We start from the raw sequence: 23341 nt of genomic DNA, 5'->3' as shown, positions 1-23341 counted from the left end.
CAGTATAAGTTTTAAACAAATTAGACAGTGATGATGATTGTGAAGCTTGGTTGAGATGGAGGAGTCAGAGGGTGGGATATTTCCCAGGGAATGCCTTACTGCTAAATGATGAACTAGCAATTGGCTGAGCCCTCAAGGGTTAACTCTCACACTCTACAAGGCATCAGGAATGGAGGGAGGGGAGACAGCATCGCAGACAGACACACACCGTGTGTGTGAGAGAGAGATGCGCATTTCCCCTTTAAGTACGCTGACCCCACTCTTAGGTACACTGCCTTGTTAATTAGATCAGCTTGCTGAGGCCGCAGCTGCTGCCAGCATGCTCCCTCCGTCCTGAGCCCTGTCGTGTGTCGTTCTCCCCCCCCCCCCGCTCTATGGAGATGGGGTAAGCGGGGTGCAGGAGCAGGGGGACACCCTGACAGCCCCCCTCTTCCTTTCCTCCCCCCAGCACAGCAAGCAGGAGTCTCGGGGAGCAGCTTCAAGGCACAGGGCAGGAGCAGCACATGGCAGTGGGGGGAGGGACAGCTGAACTGCTGGCAATTGCTAGCCTGCTGGGCAACTGCCACACAGGGAACTTAGGTGAGCGGGAGCTGATGGGGGGGCTGCCGGTCCACCCTGGTTCCAAGCCCCCAGCAGCTAATTGCAACGGACTGCTCTTCCTGCAAGCAGTGGACAAAGCAGGCGGCTGCCAAACGACATTAGAAGGGAGCATTGCACAACTTTAAACGAGCATGTTCCCTAATTGATCAGCAACGTAACAACGTTAACCGGGACGACTTTAAGTGAGGAGTTACTGGAGTTCTATGGTGACTGAAGAGCTAGTATCAACAGTCCAGAGCTAGAAAGCTGAGCAAAAGGATTTCTAGTCCCTGCTTGAAACTTTTTTTTTATTAATACTTATTTAACTTCTCTGACTAACAATTGAGGTGTCAAGTATCAGAGGGGTAGCCATGTTAGTCTGAATCTGTAAAAAGCAACAGAGGGTCCTGTGGCACCTTTAAGACTAACAGAAGTATTGGGAGCATAAGCTTTCGTGGGTAAGAACCTCACTTCTTCAGATGCAATTGAGAGGTGGGAAGTCTTTGTTAAAAATTCAAGGCCCTTCCCACTTGGTGTGAGCGCTCTCATTATACCTCCCCTGAGAATTCTAGGAAACCCTCCCACAGAATGAAATCAGTCTGGACATCCCTGATGATTTTAAGGTTTAAAAAAATATATAATATGTAAAGAAGGATTTTTTATTTTCTAAAGAAGCAAAACTGGTATTGATCTTAGTAGTTTTGAAACCTTACATACCGTCTGAATGTCCTCAATAAAAATATTTGGAAACCCTTTCATTATAATCTTAATGTGTTGTTTTGGTTTAGTTTTTTAAGGGGGAAAAGAAATTAGAGGTCATCAGTCAGGTTTTAGTATCTGCTCTACCTTTCCCTGTTTTGTTACTTAAAACCACAGCCTGAAAATCAAACTCTCCAACGTGCATGAGGTACGTAGAGATTTTTTCGTGAATGAATGGAGCTGAGGAATTACCGGCTCCCTCTGTGGAAAGGAGGGGGACTGAAGACAGTGGAACAGTTTTCTGCACTGCTCTTTCTTTAGCCCAAGGAAGAAGAAAGATAAGGAGCATATCAGCACTGGTACCGCTAAGAGTATGTCAAACTTTGAGCTAGATGTGTAAATTCTAGCTTGAAAAAACATACCTGCACTAGCTCTGGCTGAGCTAGCATGCTAAAAGTAGAGTGTAGCCGTGGTGGCATGAGTGGTGGGAGGAGCTAGCTACCCCAAATATGTGCTTAGCCTCTTGGACTGGTCTGTACTTGGGGTGACTAGCCCCTCCTGACACTTACACTCTATTTTTAGTGTCTGAGTGTGCTTGTATGTCACCTCGCGCTGGGAATTACATCCCCAGCTCGGAGTGTAGACATCCCTCGGTTATTTTGGCAAGGAATAGAGCAGCCTCTTAGGTCCTGCCTGCACTAGAAAAAAGGTGTGTTTAAAGCCTGATAGGTAACCCATTACAATCTTAGTGTTCACCTCCACCAGCTAGTACAAAGTGACAGCTAGTGTTAAACTACAACTTACCTTGTTAAAACTACAACTACACTAGGACTGTAACATGTGTGAGCTAACATGTTAAAATACACTTTCTTTACTATGAAGACAAGACTGAACTGACTGACTGACTTTTACAGGGACGAGGGAGCAGAGTTAATCACACTTTGAGGGACAGCATTGATTGGGGTTAACAGAATTGGGGATTTTGAGGGGGTAGAGAGAGCAGAATTGATTGGATTTGAGGAGGAACGAGTGGAGTTGAGCTGATTTTTGTGGGGCGATCAAACTGATTAATTGGGAAGAATGAAAATGTGTCAATGCAAATAAAATTTGCATAGTTTTAGGGACATGACTCTTGTGGTGGGCTTAGGCATATAGTCTCTTTGGGCAAGCAGGTGTCTGGGAAGTTTTTCAAGCTCTGCTTACAATACTTTCTTTCAATCCTAAACTCAGTTTTGCAAAGTAAAGAGGTGCCCCTTCTCTTCCACTGTTGAAGTGGGGAAATGAGCTTTAAAAACAAGTCAAATGTTTGTATGCTTGGGATTAGTTTGTATGTAAAGCTGATAAATGCTAACAGCAAGAAATGTAAATCTAAACGAAACAATGTTGTGTTGAAATGCACAAATGCTGCTAAGAAAAAGCAGAGTTTTGTTACTGGGAGAGAGCATGTCATGCAGGGCCGCCCAGGCCCCCGGCCCCAGAGGGGCCCCCACGAAAATATAGTATTCTATAGTATTGCAACTTTTTTTTATGGAAGGGGCCCCCGAAATTGCTTTGCCCTAGGCCCCCTGAATCCTCTGGGTGGCCCTGATGTCATGGTTTGTGTGAACTTTACTTTGCAGGTGCCAGCTTGGGAATCACCAGTGATGGGTTTTTTGAACTTGAAGAATTGCCCAGGTAAGCAAACCAAAAAATAGACTCTCAGTAGCAAAATCTGCTATCTTAGGCTGCTCTCAGCATGCTGCTCAAAGCAAAGCACACAGGACTCAATTTGTTGTACCCTGCCCCTGTGCAGTAACTTATTCCTGTGCAAAATGGGTATAAAACACCGCCTGATCAGAAAGACCCAGGACAGAGGTGATTCTGACCCCTTGCCTTGTGTTTATTAAAATACAGGACTTTTTTTCTTAAATAACTACGTTAGAGCAGCACAAGGCTCTTTGAATCTTTGCTTCTTGTCTTTCATGTGCTGTGGAGAGGCATTGCAACTCATTGTCAGACTGACTCCCCAGCGCAGTGAGTGGCAGAAGCAGGGCACGCAGCCACTGCTGTGCCGACCCCATGGGCAGGAGGAGAGCTGGCCTGATCCCAAGAAGGTTGGGTAGTTTTCAGACCCAAACCTGTCATTTGTAGTCAGGTCATAATGGGTTACAAGACTTTAGTTGTCAGTGACAGTGATACACTGGTCTAAGCCCTTGGAGAAGCAGGAGTGACTTATTTGGCACTGCTTTGCCACATTCTCTCCAGCTACTGTTAAAGCCGTATGGGAGTCCCATGCAACCTTCACAGCCAGAAGGATAGTCCCCATGACTAAAATACTGGCTAGTGAGTACATGTACCACTGCCCCCAGTGTGTGTGGTGACAACATAACCCACCTGCTGACAATCTGCCTTTAGGAAGGAGGTTGCAATGATTTAAGACCTATGGACAGCGCCCTTGGGATTATGGGAAGACTGAGAGGCTGGGAGAGACTGGTTCATTCCCATGAACGAGGGAAAGATATGAAACTGTAGAGACTCCATCCAGAGCATGGCATCCTGTTCTTTGTGTTGGTGTCTGTGCCTTTCTTCTAGCTTTTCTTAGGTTCTCCATTTGGAGCAGAAAATAATGGCGGACAGGCCAACTGAGCCTCAGCCCCTGGATTGACGTTGTGCCCAGGCATCTTGTACAGGCTCCCCGGTGGCTTGTCTGAGCATGCCTCGGCTGATCCTGCTATTTTGCCTGTTTCACTCACCCTGCCTCCAACTCCCTGGTCTCCTGCCTGACCCAATGTCAATGGACAAGAGTGTCCCTGCCCGCCCAAGAGAGGATGCCAACTTTTGCTTGGCATAACCACTCTGCAGCCACACACCCGTGCCTGACCCTTAAATGGCATCTTGCTTTCCTTTTCAATCTTCCTTTATGTGGTTGGGGGGAAATTGACTTGACTTAAAATCATAGCTTTGTAAGTGAGCCAAAAACAACTGTCATGGTAACCATATCAATACCCCATCAAAACGCAGTGTAAGATGGCTCATTTTGTGCGTTGGTTTTCTTGTAGCATGTAGTTAATAAAGTAGGTTTACAACATATGTGGCCATTGAGTTAAAGCCTGAGATCGTTGGAAAGAACATATAATGTAGCGGTGGGGTGCAACGTCACATGTGAAATAGTCCCAGAACCAAGACATGTCTGGATTACAGGAGACACCTTGTCCTTTCGTTCAAGCAGTAAGAACCAGTGCCAAAGGTCTGTTCTGTTATCTCTGATGCTGTATGTGTGATCGTGCTGCTTTTCCTCAGGCGCAGTGTTGTTGTTGGTGCTGGATACATTGCTGTGGAGATCGCCGGAATCCTTTCCACACTGGGATCAAAGACATCCTTACTGATACGTCATGACAAGGTACAACAGATCATAATATCCACTGTTGCTTACTTCTCCAGTGATCTCCGTACCAGTTAAAAATAGCATAGATGCTTTCTGTGCCCTAAATGGCTGAACGCATTTTGAGCCTCTGAACCAAATGAAATTGCTGGGCAGAATAACTTGCAGTTTGTTGTGGCTGATCACATGAATTTAGAGAAGTTGATTTGACTTAGTAATATAAATAACATACAAAAAGTTGTAATGCAACGTTCAAGTTACAGAGTTAAAATCTCAATACCAAGAGATACAAAAATTAAACTTCCAGTAATAACTGGGCCATGTAGCATGTTTTGTATGTTATGGTCTAAAACAGAATATTGAGCTAGACAGAAAATAATAGAAAATACTAGAGAAGGTGTCTGTAATGTGAGCTACTTATTACTCCTGTAGGAACCTTAAAGGTCACTATTAAAGGATTTCTAAACATTGCACTTGAGCCCTATAAGTAAAAAATGTCTAGGTTTTTGTCAATGTTTTTTTCTTATTTTCTTTAGAAATAACAGGAATGACATGTCTGCTCCTCCCTGTTTTTTTGCTGGAAGACTTCTTGAGGTTGTCAGGAGATGTGCATTGTCAGCTTTCTAACCACAACACAAGGGGTGTTGAATCTATTCACAGACTTCCTCCCAAATTTTCATTAGACGCTAGCGTTAAATAGGTGTAAACAAAAACAGAACTCTAAACAGTCTGTCAGTTACTCAGCATTCACTCCTCTCACTTTTGTGATGTTATTTTACTGGGGCCGTGTCTGTACACATTTCACACCAACTTAATTAAATGGAAAAAGAACAGGAGTACTTGTGGCACCTTAGAGACTAACAAATTTATTAGAGCATAAGCTTTCGTGGACTACAGCCCACTTCTTCGGATGCATAAATTTGTTAGTGTCTAAGGTGCCACAAGTACTCCTGTTCTTTTTGCGGATACAGACTAACACGGCTGCTACTCTGAAACCTTAATTAAATGGGTTTGAAGTTGCTGTAGTTAGATCAGAGCCACCTCCTTGTGTGGATGCTCTTCAGTCTAAGAGTGCCTTGCATTTCTTTAACTTAACTTAAGCTAAAATGAGTGCCCACACAAGTGCTCTGTGACAGTCTGGGGGATGTGTCTGTTGGATTAGGAATTCCATTTTTGTTTTGTGAATGCCATGTATGATTATAGTCCTTGTGGATTAGTGCATACGTTTTGTAGCAAGGGTTATGTCTGGGAAGCTGTGACAGAGCATTCAAGGGACATCAGCATGAACAACTCTGCCATACAGGAACAATGAGGGTTCTACCAAAGGGCCACTGACCTTGAATGGACTTTCTACCCAGAAGTTGTGTGCACATGTATGTATGTTTTGGAGCCTGGATGTTCCCCGGCAGAAGCTCATTAGTAAGAGAGGGAACAGACAGTTTTACAAGGAAGCTGCTCTCTGTGAAGGGGTCCTCCACTCCACTGTCAGAAGCAGGAACGCCAGCGGGATGTTGAGCCCTAAGGACTTGTACCAATCCCAGGACTCTTGGGAGTGGTGAGGTCAGATGGGGGATTGCATTCAGGAGTTTGTTTTCCATAGATCTGAAACAAGCACGAAAGAGTTACAGAGTAAAGTGTAAGAAACTCCTTTGCAAAGCCTGAGTTACTTGCTTTACTGCCACATTGTCCCTGAAGGTTGTAACTAGGAAATCAGAGCTCACATAGCCAAGCTGGAGTCTGGGGGGAGTTTGTCTAAGCATGGGGGGCTTAGGTGGGCTGTTGCTCTGATTCCAAGGTCTCACTGCCCAAGAAGGCTGTCAGACAGAGTCTGCATCTCAGAGGGAGCCTGAGAAACCTAGCTAGGAACAGTGACCAGTCACTATCCATACCCGCAAGCTTAGAAGTGCATGGGATTCAGTGGTTGAATCCAGTCACGACAGATGTGTCCGTCCAGAGAGCAGGGACCAGCCCATATTGGTAGCCATGGGATGGTCCCCTTTCACAGAGTGGTCTCCTTTCAAACCATTCTTTGAACTCTCTTGCCCATTCACTTCCACTGGGGAATTTCCTGGCTCCAACCCCCTCCTCTCCACAGGCTTTTAGGTAGGGTCTATTCGAAGTCAGTGTCCCTGTCAGCAGAACTCCTATTGTTTCTGTAGTAAAGAGTCGTTGAGCGTTAATGTCCCTTGAAGGCTCTGTCACAGTTTTCCAGACCCAGGTTCTGCTACAAAATGTCCGCTCTAATCCACAAGAACTGTTCCATTTTTATTTTGTGAATGAGATTGTAATTCCTAATCTGATACACGCATCTCCCAACTATCACAGGGTTGATAAACTGATTTAACTTGTTTAGATCAGGCCTAGGCCTCCAGTCAACAGTATCTTCTGGAGTACACAGCACTTGAATTTCTAATGTCAGAATTAAGCAGAGAAAATCCTTGTTTTTTTTTTTTTTTTCCTTTTACAGCTTGCCTTTAACCTCTGCATTTCATGACTCTGATTTTGACTGTGCAACTTCTTTAATAATGGTTAATTCACCATTATCATTTCTATTTAATGTCCTAGCTTTTTAAGAGAAGAAGGAGGAAATTATAAGGATACAGGACAAAAGTATTTGCTGTTGGCCCAAATACCTGAGACATCCTTGTCCCAGTCTCTGTAACTGTCAGAGGCTCAGACAGAGTAAAACCAGTGCTGTTCTGCTGCCTTGGGTGGGGCAACAGGGCAGTGACCTGCACAGAGGTCAGCCTGCTGGGGGCACTTTCTTTGCCAGCCCAGTTGAAACTTTGGGAGAAAAGCCTATTGTGGACATCCCCACAATGAACAAAGCACATTCCTGCACTGACACCCATATGCAATGGATCTCACTAGAAGAGCATGTGTTTGGGCTGGCACCTTCTTTGCCTTATCTCAGTTCAGGACTTTTTAAAAAAGTTTGAGCAAAATCAGTTCTTCGAGTGATTGCACGTGAGCATTCCACTCTTGGTGTGTGCACACCCCACGCACAGTTGCCAGAAATTTTTCCCTCCGTGGGACCCATGGGGGTGGCTCAAGTGCCCTGTGCTGCCACATGCTTCTGGCACCAGCATTAAGGTTATTAGTGTTTAGTTAGTTTGGTTTTTACCCCGTCTGAGGGTTTTGGTTGATTCCCAGTTGATTCAAGCCCTGAAGTTCCTGCAATAAGGCTATGCCCATGAGCAACCTGCACTCAAGTTGTTCGAAGTGCCCTAAGGAAGCTCGTATTGAGGAGCATTGCCAAATTTGCAGAGACTTTAAGCATCACATGAAGAATGATTGAGAAGCCATGCTCAAGTTTCTGCTCATGGAGGCAGCCTTGAGACCTGCATCTGATCCAGGTCAGTCAGACTCGGCACTGAATGCCTCGGTGTTGGTAAAGAGTGCGCCTCCTACCGTGCCTGAGTCCCAATGCCATTCGCTATCTCCAGTGCCTAAGAAGCAGACTGCCAAGAGAGGAAGGTCCTCGGCACCAAACTCTGCTAAGCATGGGGGAAAAGAGTAGAATGCTGTCGAAGTCTAGGCATTCCTCTGCTTTGGTACTGCACAAGATGGCACCATTGACTCTGGTGCCTGGCAGGTTCCGTCGAGTCCAGAGCCAGAAGGAGCTCCACACCGTGGCACCACACCATACCGACATTGTCTCAGTACAGATCACACCAGAGGCATTTGCAGCTGCCAGGGTCCTCCTGACCATGTCAGTGCCAGTACTGCCAATAGTACAAGAGTTGATGCTGTCAGTGCCAGTGGACGCAGGAGAACCAGCAGGATTGCTACAATGCTCAGTACCATGCCAGCTTTATGTACCACTGGCAGCTTGCCCTTTGGTACGGTCAAAGGGAAAACTTGCAATGTTTATTTCTCTGTGGGCCTCTGCACCTTGGCACCAGTCGCCGGCTCTGTCTAGAACGGTGCATCCATGGTCAGTGGAAGGAGAGTTATCTTGTGAATCAAGAGTCGGGTCCTATATTTCCCATCCTTTGAGTCACATTTGCTATCTCTCCTCTAGATGTTTCTACCCTTCCATAGATCGGGTCACAGGAGTACCATCGAGTGGTTGGCCAGGAGGTCACTGGGGGCCTATGCTGGTCGAATGGCATCTTTGGAATCCAAGGGGGCTTTCCCTGGTTTCCGTGGCATCGGAAAGGCATGTGGCACCTACCCACTAGACCGCACCGATTCCTGACTCCAGTACCAAGCCCAATACAGGACATCAAGAGCCAGTTCAACAAGACCCTATAGATCAAGAAATGGAAGAAGAGCATCTACTTCCAGTTCTGACATCCTCTTCCTCCCCCTGTGATGATGCAGTCTCAGGAGTGGGCATGTTGTCTGCACCAGATGACTATAAGGCACACCAAGAATTGTGGGAGGGTGGCCTTAAGTCTGGGCATACAGGTAGAGGAAGGTAAAGAATCCTCTCACCATCTGGTCAATATTTTAGCATTGCAGGTCTTCCAGAGTGGCCCTGCCTCTCAGTGAGGGCATTCTGGATCAAGTTAATGGGCTGTGGCAGACCCCTGCATCCCTTCCCCCAACTTCAAAAAAGGCCCTATTAAGGATGTTTGTAAAGCAGCTACCTGGTCTTTGGGGTGCGCTTTCGCCTTCCATTACCCCATCAGCTAGGGTGTCCAGATGTCCCGATTTTATAGGGACAGTCCCGATTTTTGGGTCTTTTTCTTATATAGGTTCCTATTACCCCCCACCCCCTGTCCCGATTTCTCACGTTTGCTGTCTGGTCACCCTACCATCAGCCAATACTGAAGAGATGATGCCAAATTTTGTCGAGCTGTACTACATTCTGTGTGTGCATGGACTCCGATCCCAGTGTCTGTTTAACTGCTTGGGAGTCACCAACAGTGGCATGCACATGTGCAATCACTCAAAGAAGAGAAACAGCTGCTAACCTTTCGTAATTGTTGTTCTTCGAGATGCGTTGCACATGTCTGTTCCACGACCCCCCTCCCCCAACCCCTCTTCATCGGAGTCTCCAGAAAGAAGAAACTGAGGGGGCTCACGGTCTGCTGGCCCTTCAGACCAGCACCAGCAAAGTGTGCTTGAGCCACCCCAACAGGTACCACTAAGGGAAAAAATTCTGGCAACTGTGCGCCCGCACACACACTAAGTGGAATGGACATGTGCAACACTCTCAAAGAACAGTAGTGATGTAAGGTTAATAACCATTTTTTCACTAAAGTAGTTTGCCCTAATTACCATGTAGTTACAGAACCATGGGCACGCTCACACAATCCATAACTTTTGTTTGATTGCAACAGAACAAGAAAAGAATAGGTACAAACTAGAGGTGTGTGTGAAAGTAGCATTTAGATGGGAACATAGTAAATTGCATGTAATCTTGATGGATTGTATTGGTTTCCATGCAGGTGTTAAGGACTTTTGATTCAATGATCAGCGCAAACTGCACTCAGGAACTGGAGAATGCTGGCATAGATGTCTGGAAGCATTCACTGGTACAGTATTACCCACTCACTTCGTTATTTAGGTCTGAGTCTCTCCTGTGGACCCATAATTTGATTCTTTTTTATTTCATTTTTGCTTAAAATGTCCTAATTTTCCTCAGCACTGTTATAGCATCTGATCATGGCCAAGGTGAGATATTCATATCTGAATACTAAATTTCTAGTTTATCTCTCCTAGATCAATGCTTTGTAAATGCCCTGCGTGGAGCTATATTTCATTTTCTGCTATGTAATTCCACAGCAGCTCTTGTCTCTGGAACATTGTTAGGTAGTAGATGGGGGAAGGGGAACACACAATAAGACAGTGCTTTGGCTATCATCTATGTGAACCTTATGCATGGTGCACATGTGCCTCGTGTCTGCAGGTCTGGAACCAACCAGTGGAGCCATGCCTGTGCCCTGCATGCCCTCTTGTCTCTACACCCAAGGGCATATAGGGCAGTGTGGCCCCTGTCCGTCTCAGTTCTCTTATGTCAGCGAGTGGGAACTTAGCGGAGTCCATCTGCCCCTATAGTGGCTCCCCCGAAGGAAAAGTCCTGCTCTTTAGCTTTTGTTGTTCTTACCTATTAGCGGTTTATCACACTGCAACACTGTTTTGTGTTTCTGCCCCGTTGGCAGTGTGCTGTTCCAAGGCATCGCTTTCCTGTCTCAGGGCCAAACATTAGAGCTTCTCTCCTCCTTGAGTTGTCTTGGAGCCAAAATTGGGATCCATCCTCAGCACCCCAAGACACCAGAGACACAGGCTTTGGGGTCCTCATCTCCTCCAGTGGTGTGGGGGAGAGCCACCCTGGAGTCACCCTCTGCAGATACCAGGTGGCTGTCTGGGCCTCTATGGAATTGTCCCCTCTTGGGCAGTGTGGGCTCCCAATCTCAGCATGACGAACCAGACCAGGCCCTAGGTTGCCTTGGAGAAGAACCAGGTTGTGAGATGGAGAGGAGGTCTAAATAAGTGTCCTCTTCCTCCTGCTCCCTCTCACCAGACCAAGTGGTGACTCAAAGCACCCCTGTGCCCTCTTGACCTTCAAGAATGTCCTGTGCAGGGTAAGAGACCTTCTGTCATGCTGGCAGCAGTGCAAGAGAAGTTCCACGTACTCTCAAACCCCCACAACTGGGGAGACTCACCACAGCAGCCGAGGGTTCCCTGGAACCAGTCACGGACCAGTATGTAGGAGTACGGGTGGATGCTACTGAGCCCTTCAGAAGGGCTTTCCTTTCACATTCAGAAGAATGTGTCTTCACTTCAGCTCTCCCTCACCCCTGCTTACCTTGTTCCAGAAGTCAATGAGAAATTGAAACATCTAGGTGCACCAGGATTAAGGCTAAGATTTTGTCATGGATGTTTTTAGTAAAAGTCACAAGTCACGGGCAATAAAGAAAAATTCACAGAAGCCTGTGACCTGTCCCTGACTTTTACTAAAAATATCGTTGACAAAATGGGGAGCCCAGCTGTGGGGTCCCCATACCGCCTGCAGAGGTTGGGCAGCTGCGGGGGCTGCTCCCAGCTCTGGGGGCTCCCAACGCCTGTGAGGGCTCGGATCTCCGGGGTACTTCTGTCACCTGCGGCAGCTGGGAGCTTTGATGGTGATGATGCCCGCAGTGGCTCAGAAATCTGGGGACCTGCCACCCAGGGTGGCTCGGACTTCCCGGGTCCCCACTGCCCATGGTGGCCTGGAGCTGTGGCCCCGCCACCCATGGCGGCTGTAAACTCTGGAGGACCCCCAACCACAGAACCCTGCAGCTCCTGGCTGACCGGGCTGAATTCACGGAGGTCGCTGGAAGTCACAGATTCTGTCACGTCCGTGACCTTGGTGAAAAAATCATAGCTTTAGTCATGATCTATGCCCCAGGAGGGAGATGTGTAGGGGTTAGACTGCTTGGCAGGGAGGCCTACTTCTCTGCAACCTCACAGGTGATGGTTGCAGGCTACCTGGCCTTACTCACCAGGCAGGTATAACTCTCCCTTGGCACTGGCTATCAGCTCCTTGACAAATTCCTGAATGACTCTAAAACAGATTGGACGCATCTAATACGGCTGCCTTCTCAGGGGGTGCAGACATAGCTATGCAGAGACCATCTTGGCTCTGGCTCTTGGCCCACTGAAGGAAAGCCAAGCCACCATAGACTTGCTGTTCCATGGTCCTGAGCACCTTCGACTGTAAATTGCCTGGTGTGGGGAGTGTCTTTTTGTTCTGTTCATACAGCGCCTACCAAAGTGGGGTTCTAGTCCAAGACGGGCTCTACACGCTATGGTAAATCATAGATCCCAAGGCCAGAAGGGACCATTGGGATCATCTAGTCTGACCTCTGGTATATCACAGGTCATAGAACTTCCGCCAAACTCCTAGAGCAGATCTTTTGAAAAAACAATCCAATCTTGATTTTAAAAATAGCCACTGATGGAGAATCTGTCACAACCATTGGTAAATTGTTCCAGTGGCTAAATACTCTCACTGTTAAAAATTTATGCTGTATTTCTAAGTCTGATTTTGTTTGGCTTCAACTTCCAGTCATTGGATCGTGTTTATACCTTTCTCTGCTAGACTGAAGAGCCCATTATTAAATATTTGTTCCCCATGTAGGTATTTACAGACTGTAACCAAGTCATCCCTAACCATCTCTTTTGTTAGCTAAATAGACTGAGCTCCAGGAGCTCAATCACTAAAAGGCATGTTTTTTAATCCTCTAATCGTTCTTGTGGATCTTCTCTGATCCCTCTCCAATGTAACATCCTTCTTGAATTACGGACACCAGAACTGGACATAGTATTCCAGCAGCAGTTGAATCAATGCCAAATAGAGGTAATGTAACCTCTCTTCTTTTACTTGAAATTCTCCAGTTTATGCATCCAAGGATCACATTAGCTGTCTTTGCCACAGTGTCACACTGGCAGTTCATGTTCAGCTGATTATCCATGACAACCCCCAAATCTTTTTCCGAGTCACTGATTCTCAGGATAGAGTCCCCCATCCTGTAAGCATGGCCAACAAACACCTCATACTCAGCTCAACGTCTGTTACCATATGCAATTTGGGACATTGTCTACAAGTCTCTCTTTAAATTTTGTTGCAAAAGCACAAATAATTTTTTTAATTATTGGCATTGCATTTGGCGTGTGCTCCAGTTATAAATAGCTGGGTTTGATCTTTCATGTTTACTTTAAGATGGTTTTGGTGACAGTGACTCACCCCAAAGGTTCCTCTTTTAATCTTAATCTGTATTTGTGGTTACCAATAGGTCAAATCGGTTACAAAATCTCCTCTTGGAGTGTTGGAGGTAACGGTGATATCCTCTGCACCTGGTCACAAACCCACAGTTAGCAAAATCCTGGATGTTGACTGTCTGCTGTGGGCCATTGGACGAAATCCAAACACTGAGGGGCTTAATCTAGACAAACTGGTGAGATGGAAAGACTTTATATCCTAGTAATTATGTAAATGCACATTGTATTAACTCCTTGCATATGTGGCCCCAGTTCTTCCATGACCTACCTCAGCAGGAACAGACCCCTGTATCTGCATGGAGCTTATGGCAGGACCACAGCCAAGGTTATAATATAATCCCATATAATACTCTACACTTGAAAAGCCCTGGGCTAAAGAGGGTAGTATGAAAACAAACCCACAAATATTTAAGTATGATGAAGTTTTTAATTGCATCTTCCAGCACTGACTGGAGACCTTATAGATAAATTAGGGCAAGGGTAACTCAGTGCCTTTGATAGCCAAATCATCTATGAATGATGACACTGCATTATAAAATAACTCTCGTCCTTGAAACATTGTTCAGCTGGAGCTGAAAATGATGTAACCGCTGCAGAGGGTGGGAGACCAAACTGTTCTTAGCACCACTGTTTTCACTGGTTGGGCCTTTTGAAACTATGTGAAAAATTAAAGTAAATATGTGAAACTTTTTCCTATGTTTATTTTTAAACTTCATATTGCAGAGTTAGGCTTCATATTTCGTAGGAATGTAAATGTCACTTTGAACAGGGTATGATACTGTGAAATGTTCCTTGAGTCTGACATTTTCCCCCTATAATGTCTAGTGTGTATATTAACATGTTTGCTGTTTCCAATCCTAGGACCTTAAGTTAGATGCTAAAGGTCACATTGTAGTCGATGAGTTCCAGAACACCAGCAGGAAAGGGATCTACGCTGTCGGGGATGTATGTGGAAAAGCACTCCTGACCCCAGGTAATAGGCCTGTATTGCATTCTGCTGTACTGCCACCTAGGGGATCCCATACCTGTGATAGGTTTCAGAGTAGCAGCCTGTATCTGCAAAAAGAACAGGAGTACTTGTGGCATCTTAGAGACTAACACATTTATTTGAGCATAAGCTTTCGTGGGCTACAACCCACTTCATCGGACGCACGCATCATACCTGTGATGATATACTCACTTACCTACATTTAGCCACTAGGGGCAACATTTTCAAAAATAGGAGCCAAAAGTTAGTGGGGTTTTGAAAACTGCCTATGTGCCTTAGGAGCACAAGTCCCCAGAGAGCCTAATGGTGGCAAAGAGAAACAAACAAATTAATTGCAGTGACACTTCCAACCCCATTTAAAAACAATCGAAACTCCTCTCCTTCCTCCTGCTTAAAGTGTGAGGGTGGGTGAGGAAAAATCCATTCTTCTTGCCCCTGCTGCTCAACTCCTTTCAACATTTTCAGAGGCTGGGTGCTATAATTCCTCTACACTGTGTGATTTTTGCCATCCACCTGACATACCAGCTGGCAGAGGTGGTCAAGGTGTGTGTCAGCTCATGCATGCAGCACGTTGACTGTTTTAGGACCAGATAAGACACCAAAGGCCCTTGTCCTGTATCATCTGCATAAGATATTTTGGCAGTGTGTGTGTAATGTGGCATGGTTCAACAGGCTGCCCTCTCCATCTGGTGTCCTTATTATCCAGCCTTCACACTTATTAATGTCATGTTGAATTTAATGTTTGTGCATTAACATAGCTTGACTCGCAAACATACATCATATTTTTTTTGGCTGACTGATCTTCCCTTTGCTCCTACACAAGTTATTTCTGCACAGCCCCTCATGCTGCCTCTCTCTCCACTCAAGGCCTCGGTGGTGCAAGGTTTGTGTCTCCTCTCCACTCTGCCCCTCCAGCTGTCAGTGGAGGGAGTTGATAGCTCCTGGGAGAGGAAATATCACTTGCCCAGAGCTAGCTGCAGGTGTGTGCAAAGTGGTAAGGATGTGTGTGCACAGAGTTAATGTAAAAGCAGCAAGGAGTCCTGTGGCACCTTATAGACTAACAGATGTATTGGAGCATGAGCTTTCGTGGGTGAATACCCACTTCTTCGGATGCATGACATGCATCAACATGACATGTATCCGAAGAAGTGGGTATTCACCCACAAAAGCTCATGCTCCAATACATCTGTTAGTCTATAAGGTGCCACAGGACTCTTTGCTGCTTTTACAGATCCAGACTAACACGGCTACCCCTTCGAAAGTTGATGTAGACGACCTGTAGTCACTGCTACATGGAGTGGGATATGGGGAAGAGGAGAGCAGCATGTATGGAAAGAAAACAGGTCAGAGCCCATATAGAATGGGGACCACTCAAATACAGTTTCCCATGATTCAGGGTGGCGTCCTTATTCGGGTGCTGATAGTATCTGAGTGCTGGGAAAACTCCATATGTTGTCAAGCATAAAAACCAAAAGATGTAGGTGCTGGATATAGAAATTTGCAAAGCAATTGGGAAAGGAATTATTGAAAGTAGTGATGAAGCCGCACCCTGGCCTTGCTTGTTCACAGTTGTATTTGTGCCAAGTGGGTGTAATACTAGCTGCTGCCCCACACATCACAAAGAGAAACACGATCCGTACGCTGATGACTCCCACAATGACTTCCTATGGCAAAGTTCCAAAGCAGAAAAACAACTCTTTTCACAGAGGCACACTGGTTCAAACATTGAGCCTCTCAGCCATGGATAAGATTAACCCTGGATTTGCAGAGTTTAAGGGGGAAATTTTCAAAAGCACCTGTGGCCTTGTCTACACTAGGAGGGTTTTTCCTGCTATAGCTATATTGGCAAAATCCTACGTGTGTGGGCTCAGTTATTTCCGGATAGTTGCTGTGTCCCCAAACCAGCATAAGCTATATTGGCATAAACAGTTATGCTAGTATAACTTTCCTGTACACTAGGGCTTATAGCAGCACAGCTATGTTGGTAAAACATCATCCATGCCCATTAACCAGTGTAGCTCTGCAGGTATCATTTAAGAGTAGCCCAGGCATTTTCAAAAGTGAATTACCTGCTTAGCAGCCAAAATCTCACTGAAAGTCGTGACAAGTCATTAAACGGCTTTCAGTGAGGCTTAGGCCCCTCAGCGACAAGTGATTTTGAAAATGTTACCCATCAGTTGCAACCTTCTGGTGTTTTTGTCCTCTACAGTCCATAAATATAAGGTTGGATCCTGCTCTAAATCATCCAGTACAGGCCACTAATTAGCTGCAGGATATCTGACTGTTAGCCTGTGTTGGATGGTGTAAGCATGAATTCCTATTTCCATACTTACAGTTGCAATAGCAGCTGGAAGGAAACTGGCGCATAGACTGTTCGAAGGCAAGCAGGATTCCAAACTCGACTACAGCAACATTCCTACCGTGGTCTTCAGCCACCCGCCAATCGGAACGGTGGGACTCACGGAAGGTAGGGTCCCAGTGAAAACACTGCTTTGGTGTCTCCTTATTCATGTTCTGTGTTTCAGTAATGATAGCCATGACAATTAACTGAATCATGTTGTCTTAAAATTCAGTTTAGGGGGGAGGACAGTAACAGGATATGGTGCCTCTCACCTGTAAGTACCATGTTCATATCGAGGCTAGGTGTGTAGTGAGCAGAAGTCACTTCCTCTTTGAAAGGCTGTGTGGCCCCCCTGGAACAAGTACATGGCCTCAACTGAGCTAGTGGACATGTGCATCACTTAATGCCCCATCGCAGTCTGGCACTGACACTTATGGCAGTTTCAGCAGAGGCCAAGACTAGAATGGATGTGAAACTATATTCAGCTCTGCAGGTAGGTCCTGAAAGTCAGGGATGGAGGCATGTGGTGATGCAGGAGTTTTAGTCTGGATTTATGTTTAACTATGGGCCTAACCCAACTCCCATTGAATCTTCCCATTGCCTTCACTGGACCAATTTGGTGCTGCTTTTTGCTAACCAGGACAATATGCTAGATCTATACATATTTAATTAAACAATAGAGCTTAACTTTTTACTAGATTAATTTTTTACTTGTAATTTGTGTCAAACTGTATTTGTGTGGAAATTCAATTAAAATGCACAAAAACAGTATTTTAATTTTATTATACAAAACTACCTTAAATGTGCTGGATACATAAGTGGGGGGAGGGAGTTTATCTGAACATATTTTGCATTTAAAACTTAGCTGATTTATTAAACAAAAAGTATTGTCTGTAGTTGATTGATTGAACTGATTGATTCTGGTCACCGTGTCTTTCATCATTTTTGAACTAATCGATCTCATCCCCTCACACTTAGTTTATATTCATAGATTGGAAGGGGAAAACAAGCTTTCCTTCTTTTCAACTTCCAGTTGGTTTCTTAACTTTGACTGAACTAGTCATCAATTGAACTAGTTGAGTAAATTGAAAGAAGAAAATATTTTCTGTGAACCTGCAGAAGGAGTTACTGCTATCAAAAGATGGGTTAGCACACCAACAAACTTTGGTTCCAGGTGCTTTAGCTAGTGATGTTCATCAGTACAGTGCTTTGACTTCCTTTAAAACATGGCAGCAAACATGTACTGCTTAATATTATAATCTATGAAAAAAAGTTTAGGCCTTAATACATGATATCATTTCAAATTTAATTTTCAATAGGTTTATTTAAAAACAAACCTGTATTCAGTTTTTTAAAAAATCTGATTTAAATTCAACTTTTTTGAAATTTTTTAATCATTTCAATCTTTGATTTTTATCCACCCTGTTATTCAGTTAATGTTTGTAAAGTGCTTTGAACATGCTAAGCCCAATGTAAGAGATGTGTATTTATTACTACTTCCCTTGGGAAGGAACTGTTATTAAACAGTTGGGGTTCATGTGTCCTTACCTAATATCAGTCAGGCTGACTTATAACTTATATTTCCAAACAAAAAACACATTGAAAGTGCCTATCAGTAATGTAAGATAAACTACAGTGTACCTATCCCCAAACCAGGAGATTCATTGATAAGCCTGTTTGAATTTCCTTTTAAGTTTAATGTTAGGTATTAAAATATAGTTAGGGCACCCAAACGACCTTAAGTCTGCCCGGTAATAACACCATCTGGGTGGGGTGGGAAAGTTGCAAAATCTAATATTCTTTCAAAATCGGTTTTATTTCATCTAGGTCCACAAACACTAAAGTGCCTTACTCATAGCTGAATGGCTTTTGCATGATGTCACTACAGGGCAGAGTTAAGGTTTCTGCTGAAAGAAAAACTTTTAAGTTATGGGGGACAAGACTATTAATCCACTTAAAAAAAATCTTCAGAAGTAGCCTGTGCCCAACATTTCAGTGAGTTTTAATCACATGGGATGCTGGATGAGTCTGACAGAGCAGGGTTATAGTTGTTTGGGTGTCCTTAACTAATTTCTTACCTTAACGTGGTTGGTTTTGTTTATTTGTAACTTTAACTGTGACTTCCTGCGTTCAGACTGCTTGGTTTTGGGATAGTTATGGTCACATTTTGGATTGCAGTCCGGACCAGTAAGGCGTTGTCACCTCCTGCACTGTAACCATGGGTGGTGCCTTAAATGCTCTCCTATTGTGGCTTGTAGCCTGGACACAAACAGTCAGCAGACAAACATACGGGGTACCCTGAGTGTCTGTGTGCTGTGCAGCCTTGGTCCAACACTTCTGACCCCAGCAGCCTGCCGCAACGCAACAGCCTCACCCTGGTTTCCACCAGCTGTAGTTATACCTGGCAAGGTGACGTCAGGACACTTTCAGTCCCAAGTTTCCCCAGAACCATCTGCCTTGATATCTCCAGCCCTCTCCTGAACCACTCTGATAAATAATAAGGTTTGTTTGCTCCTTTAAAGAGACAGTACCCAGCAGCTTGCCACATTAGCTGGAGTTAACAATTACTTCAGACACAGCACTGGGTTGGTTTAGATTAAAATAAAACAACTTAATTAACAACAGGATGTAAGTTATGTGATGCCAAGTAAAAGAAATAAAGGTAGAGATAGTTGCAAGCAAATGAAAATGAAATATACATACATCTAAAAGTCTAAAACTTATCTAGCAAGGCACAGTCTCTGTTTAAGATGGTTTCACTCACCCATTGCTCTTGGTCCAGCATGGCTGACTGTCTCCAGAGGTGAAAGTTAGCTGGTACGGTCCAGTACGGTGTACCGTCAAGAGCTGGTACGCTGTGCCAGACCGGACTGGCGGTGATTTAAAGGGCCCAGGCTCCAGCCGCTGTGGGGAGCCCCAGGCCCTTTAAAGCACCGGCGGAGCTCCGGCAGCCGCTACCCCAGCCCTAGCCCGAGCCCTGCCGCCCCGGGTAGCGGTGGCAGGGCTCCCGCGGTGATTTAAAGGGCCTGGAGCTCCGCGGTGGCCGGAGCCCCGGGCCCTTTAATTCACCCCTGAGCCCCGGGGCTCCCAGCCGCCTCTGCAGCTGGTAGCTCCAGGGTGATTTAAAGGCCCTGGGGCTCCCAGCCACAGCTGGAGCCCCAGGGCCTTTAAATCTTGAAAGGCCCCGCCTCTTCTAGTTGAGGCCACGCCTCTTCCCGTTGAGGCCACACCCCACTCAGGACTCCAGCGTACCGGTAAGTCCTTTAAACTACTTTCACCCCTGACTGTCTCTCAGTCAGGAGGACCTTCCACAGAAGTACAAGATGTTGGTTTCCCATGTGTTCAATTGAATCTTTCACCTAAGGAGTCTCTCTCTATTCTTTGTATTCCCAAAGAATTGTCTTTGTTCTCAGAGTTAGGAAGGCCTCCTGGGGACTGTTCATGGAGCTCTGATAATTCTCTGTCGCTTGAGTTCAGGCTGAAGATAACCCCTGTTGGTCTGCTTGATAGCTTTGTTTACAGCTAAGGGTATGGCTACACTTGCAGCTGTACAGCGCGGTGAGGTAAACCCGCCTTCGTACAGCTGAGTAGGGAAAGTGCTGCAGTCTGTCCACACCGACAGCTGCCAGCGCACGGGCGTGGCCACATTTGCAGTATTTGCAGCGGCATTGGGAGCGGTGCATTATGGGGAGCTATCTAGGGTTACCATATTTTGAGTTTCCAAAAAGAGGACACTCCATGGGGCCCCGCCCCCAGCCCCGCTCACGCCCCCGCCCCAACTCCACCCCTTCCCCACAGTCCCCGCCCCAACTCTGCACCCTCCCCTGCTTCCTGCGAACATTTGATTTGCGGGAAGCCTGAAGCAGGCAGCAGGTAAGCGGGGGTGGGGTGGGGGGAGGAGACGCGGCCCAGTCTGGCCCTCCCGGCGTCTCCAGCCTGGCTCGGCTCGGGCCCTGGGGTGCCAGCCCCTGGCCGAGTACCCCCCACCCGGCCCAGCGCCCCCGGCCCAGCACTGCCGGACTGGCCCCCGGCCCAGCACCCCCGACCCCGCATGTCCCGATTTTCCCGGACATGTTCGGCTTTTTGGGATTTCCCCCCGGACGGGGATTTGAGGCCCAAAAAGCCGGACATGTCCGGGAAAATCCGGACGTATGGTAACCCTACAGCTATCCCAGCGTTCAAGTGGCTGCAATGTGCTTTTCAAATGGGGGGTGGGGTGGAGTGTGACAGGGAGCGTGGGGGAGAGAGAGTGGGTTTTTTGGAGTGCGGACACTGTCAGCACCCTGCCTTGCAAGTTCTGACCCCACTCCCTTCTCCACCCCTCTCTCACTCATTGAAAGCAAACAGCAGCTGTTTGTTTTTTTCTCACAGACCAGATAAGCAGCTGCTCACCGAAACGGACCCCCCCCCCGCCCCGCCTCTCTCTTCAAGCAAACATTAGCTGTGGGCGTTCCCAAGGGAGCCCCCCCGCCTGCTTCTACTCATTCACAGCAAACAGTAGCTGTGTTTGTTTTTTTGATAAGCAGCTCCCGGAGCATCCGGAGTTCACAACAAAACAAAGAGAGGAACAAGAGAGGAAGCTTCACTTAAAAGGATTATGGGGAGTTTCTTGAGGTCAATCACTGCATAATAAGGTTACTCCCCGTTTATGCTGGAGCACCAGCGTCTCAGCCACTCGGCATCAGCTGTTAATCCTCTTGGTGAGGTGGAGTACCTGCAGCGCTGTAGCCACGGAGATACAGCGCTGTACGTGCCTTGCCAGTGTGTACGGGGAGTGAGTTACAGCGCTGGGGGCGGCTTTATTGCGCTGTAACTCTCAAGTGTAGCCAAGGCCTAGTATGTAAACTGAGGTAAACCACATTCCTTTGTCTAGGGCAGATCTGTTTATCACCTTTGCCTAGGCCAGGCTGTCTTCTTAAACCTGTTCTAGTAACATTACACAGGGGGAATTCATAGCTTCAGATATAAAGTTAACACATGCATTTTACAATGATATTAATGACCAGAGTGCTATTAGTTTTCAGATGATACCTTACAAGGTATATGTTGTACAGCAACATTTTGCAGTAGTGTGTAAGGTGTGAATACAGGGGCGCTTAGGGTGAATATCTCTGGTAAAGTAGTTTACCCCAAATTACCCAGATGTACTCTCTGCCGTAACTGCATCTCATTGTAGTTTTTTGTCTGGGAATTTCCCTGTTTGGACTCTTAAATGAAAAATGTCATATGTCAACAGTTCACAGGAATGTTACTCTGGGATATTTCTAATGATATGAAAGGATGAAGTATCAGTCTTAAATCACTTTTAAATTTTTTTACCTTAAATAGCTAGGTTCACCGGTACCCTTTATCCTACTCAAGAACAGCACAAATCAGCCAGATTTACAGGCCAGATAAACTGGGTTTACAGCTCCTTTGTTTTGCCAGAGCTGTGCAAAGGAGGTGGCTTGTATATTGCAGTTCCCCCGACCTCCTGTGTTCTTCTGGACAGCTCCCCAGATTTCCCCTGCACCTACATGCATAACCCTTCACACACGCAACCCGCAACCTTTCACCACTCACACATTCCCCTGCCTCTGGAATCTCCCTGCTTCTCCCTCAATTCTGGTTTATCTGAGTAGATCTGACGCAGTGGGTAGTTTTTGAATATATTTAGGATTAAAGGTCAGTTTTTGCTGTTTTTCATAATTGAAAGCTTAACTGTCATGAAGAACTAACCGTTTTCAAGTAGGCCACCATCTCCCATTGTTCTCAGTGAGACTGATGCCACAGCTGCCTTCAGGAGAGAGGGTGGGCCTGGAGTCTAAGCTATGAGCAGGCAGACACACTCAGTCCCATTGAGAACAGAGAGAGACTTCCTTCTCAAAATGGCCACCAACTGAAGCCATCTGGTACTTCAGTCCCATTTATAGCGAAAGGTTATGACAGCCATTTTGAAGGTGGTAGGGTTGCCAACCCTTCTGGTTTCACCAGGAGTCTCCCAGAATCGTGCTTGATCTCCCGGAGGCTACTGAAGCCAAACTGGGAGATTTTAGGCACTGAAAGTCTGGTGGTGCAGCGGGGCTAAGGCAGGCTCACTGCCTGCCCTGGCTCTGCGCTGCTACTGGAAGCCGCCGGCATGTCCCTGCGGCCGCTGATGGGGGCAGAGGGTCTCCGTGCGCTGCCCCCGCCCCCAGTGCCGACTCCACAGCTACTATTGGCCACTGTGTTGAGGTAGCGCAGTAGTGTAGACTAGCCCTTAGTCCCTGCAGCCCAGTTTTTTGTAACAGTTTTTTGTTTTGTGGAGTCAAATATCTCTTTTGTGTGTTTCAGAGGAAGCCATTTCTACGTATGGAAAAGAGAATGTGAAGATCTACACCACCTCTTTCACCCCCATGTATCACGCTGTAACTCAAAGGAAAACTAAGTGTGTCATGAAACTGGTTTGTGCCGGCAAAGAAGAGAAGGTGAGCAAAACGAAACAAGAACGGATAGCTAAAATGTTCCAGATAATGCAGCAGCCTGTATTCTGCTGTTATCCAAGTCTGTTTAGCTAAAGGTAAAATAACTAACGTAGCATATTTAATTCCAGCTCTTCCATTACAGTGTTTTTGTTCATAGACATAAATTGCCTTTCTAAAAAGAATACTTTACATTAAATATTACATACAAACATACG

At 46.0% G+C, this 23341-nt stretch overlaps 1 protein-coding gene across 3 annotated transcripts in view; it reads left to right on the top strand.

The window, feature by feature from the left end:
* GSR (glutathione-disulfide reductase) overlaps positions 1-23341 on the top strand; it is a 48783-nt gene that overhangs the window by 11403 nt on the left and 14039 nt on the right. For all 3 annotated transcript variants that reach the window (XM_065595908.1, XM_008173573.4, XM_042856303.2), the window contains exons 6-12: positions 2898-2952; positions 4558-4657; positions 10039-10125; positions 13369-13530; positions 14216-14327; positions 16678-16809; positions 22996-23129. In XM_065595908.1, coding sequence (XP_065451980.1) covers positions 2898-2952; positions 4558-4657; positions 10039-10125; positions 13369-13530; positions 14216-14327; positions 16678-16809; positions 22996-23129 — 782 coding nt within the window. The remainder of the gene's footprint in view (positions 1-2897; positions 2953-4557; positions 4658-10038; positions 10126-13368; positions 13531-14215; positions 14328-16677; positions 16810-22995; positions 23130-23341) is intronic.

Source organism: Chrysemys picta, chromosome 5, assembly GCF_011386835.1.
Source record: "Chrysemys picta bellii isolate R12L10 chromosome 5, ASM1138683v2, whole genome shotgun sequence".
Taxonomy (NCBI): Eukaryota; Metazoa; Chordata; order Testudines; family Emydidae; genus Chrysemys; species Chrysemys picta.
This window is presented reverse-complemented; position numbering and strand designations above follow the sequence as displayed.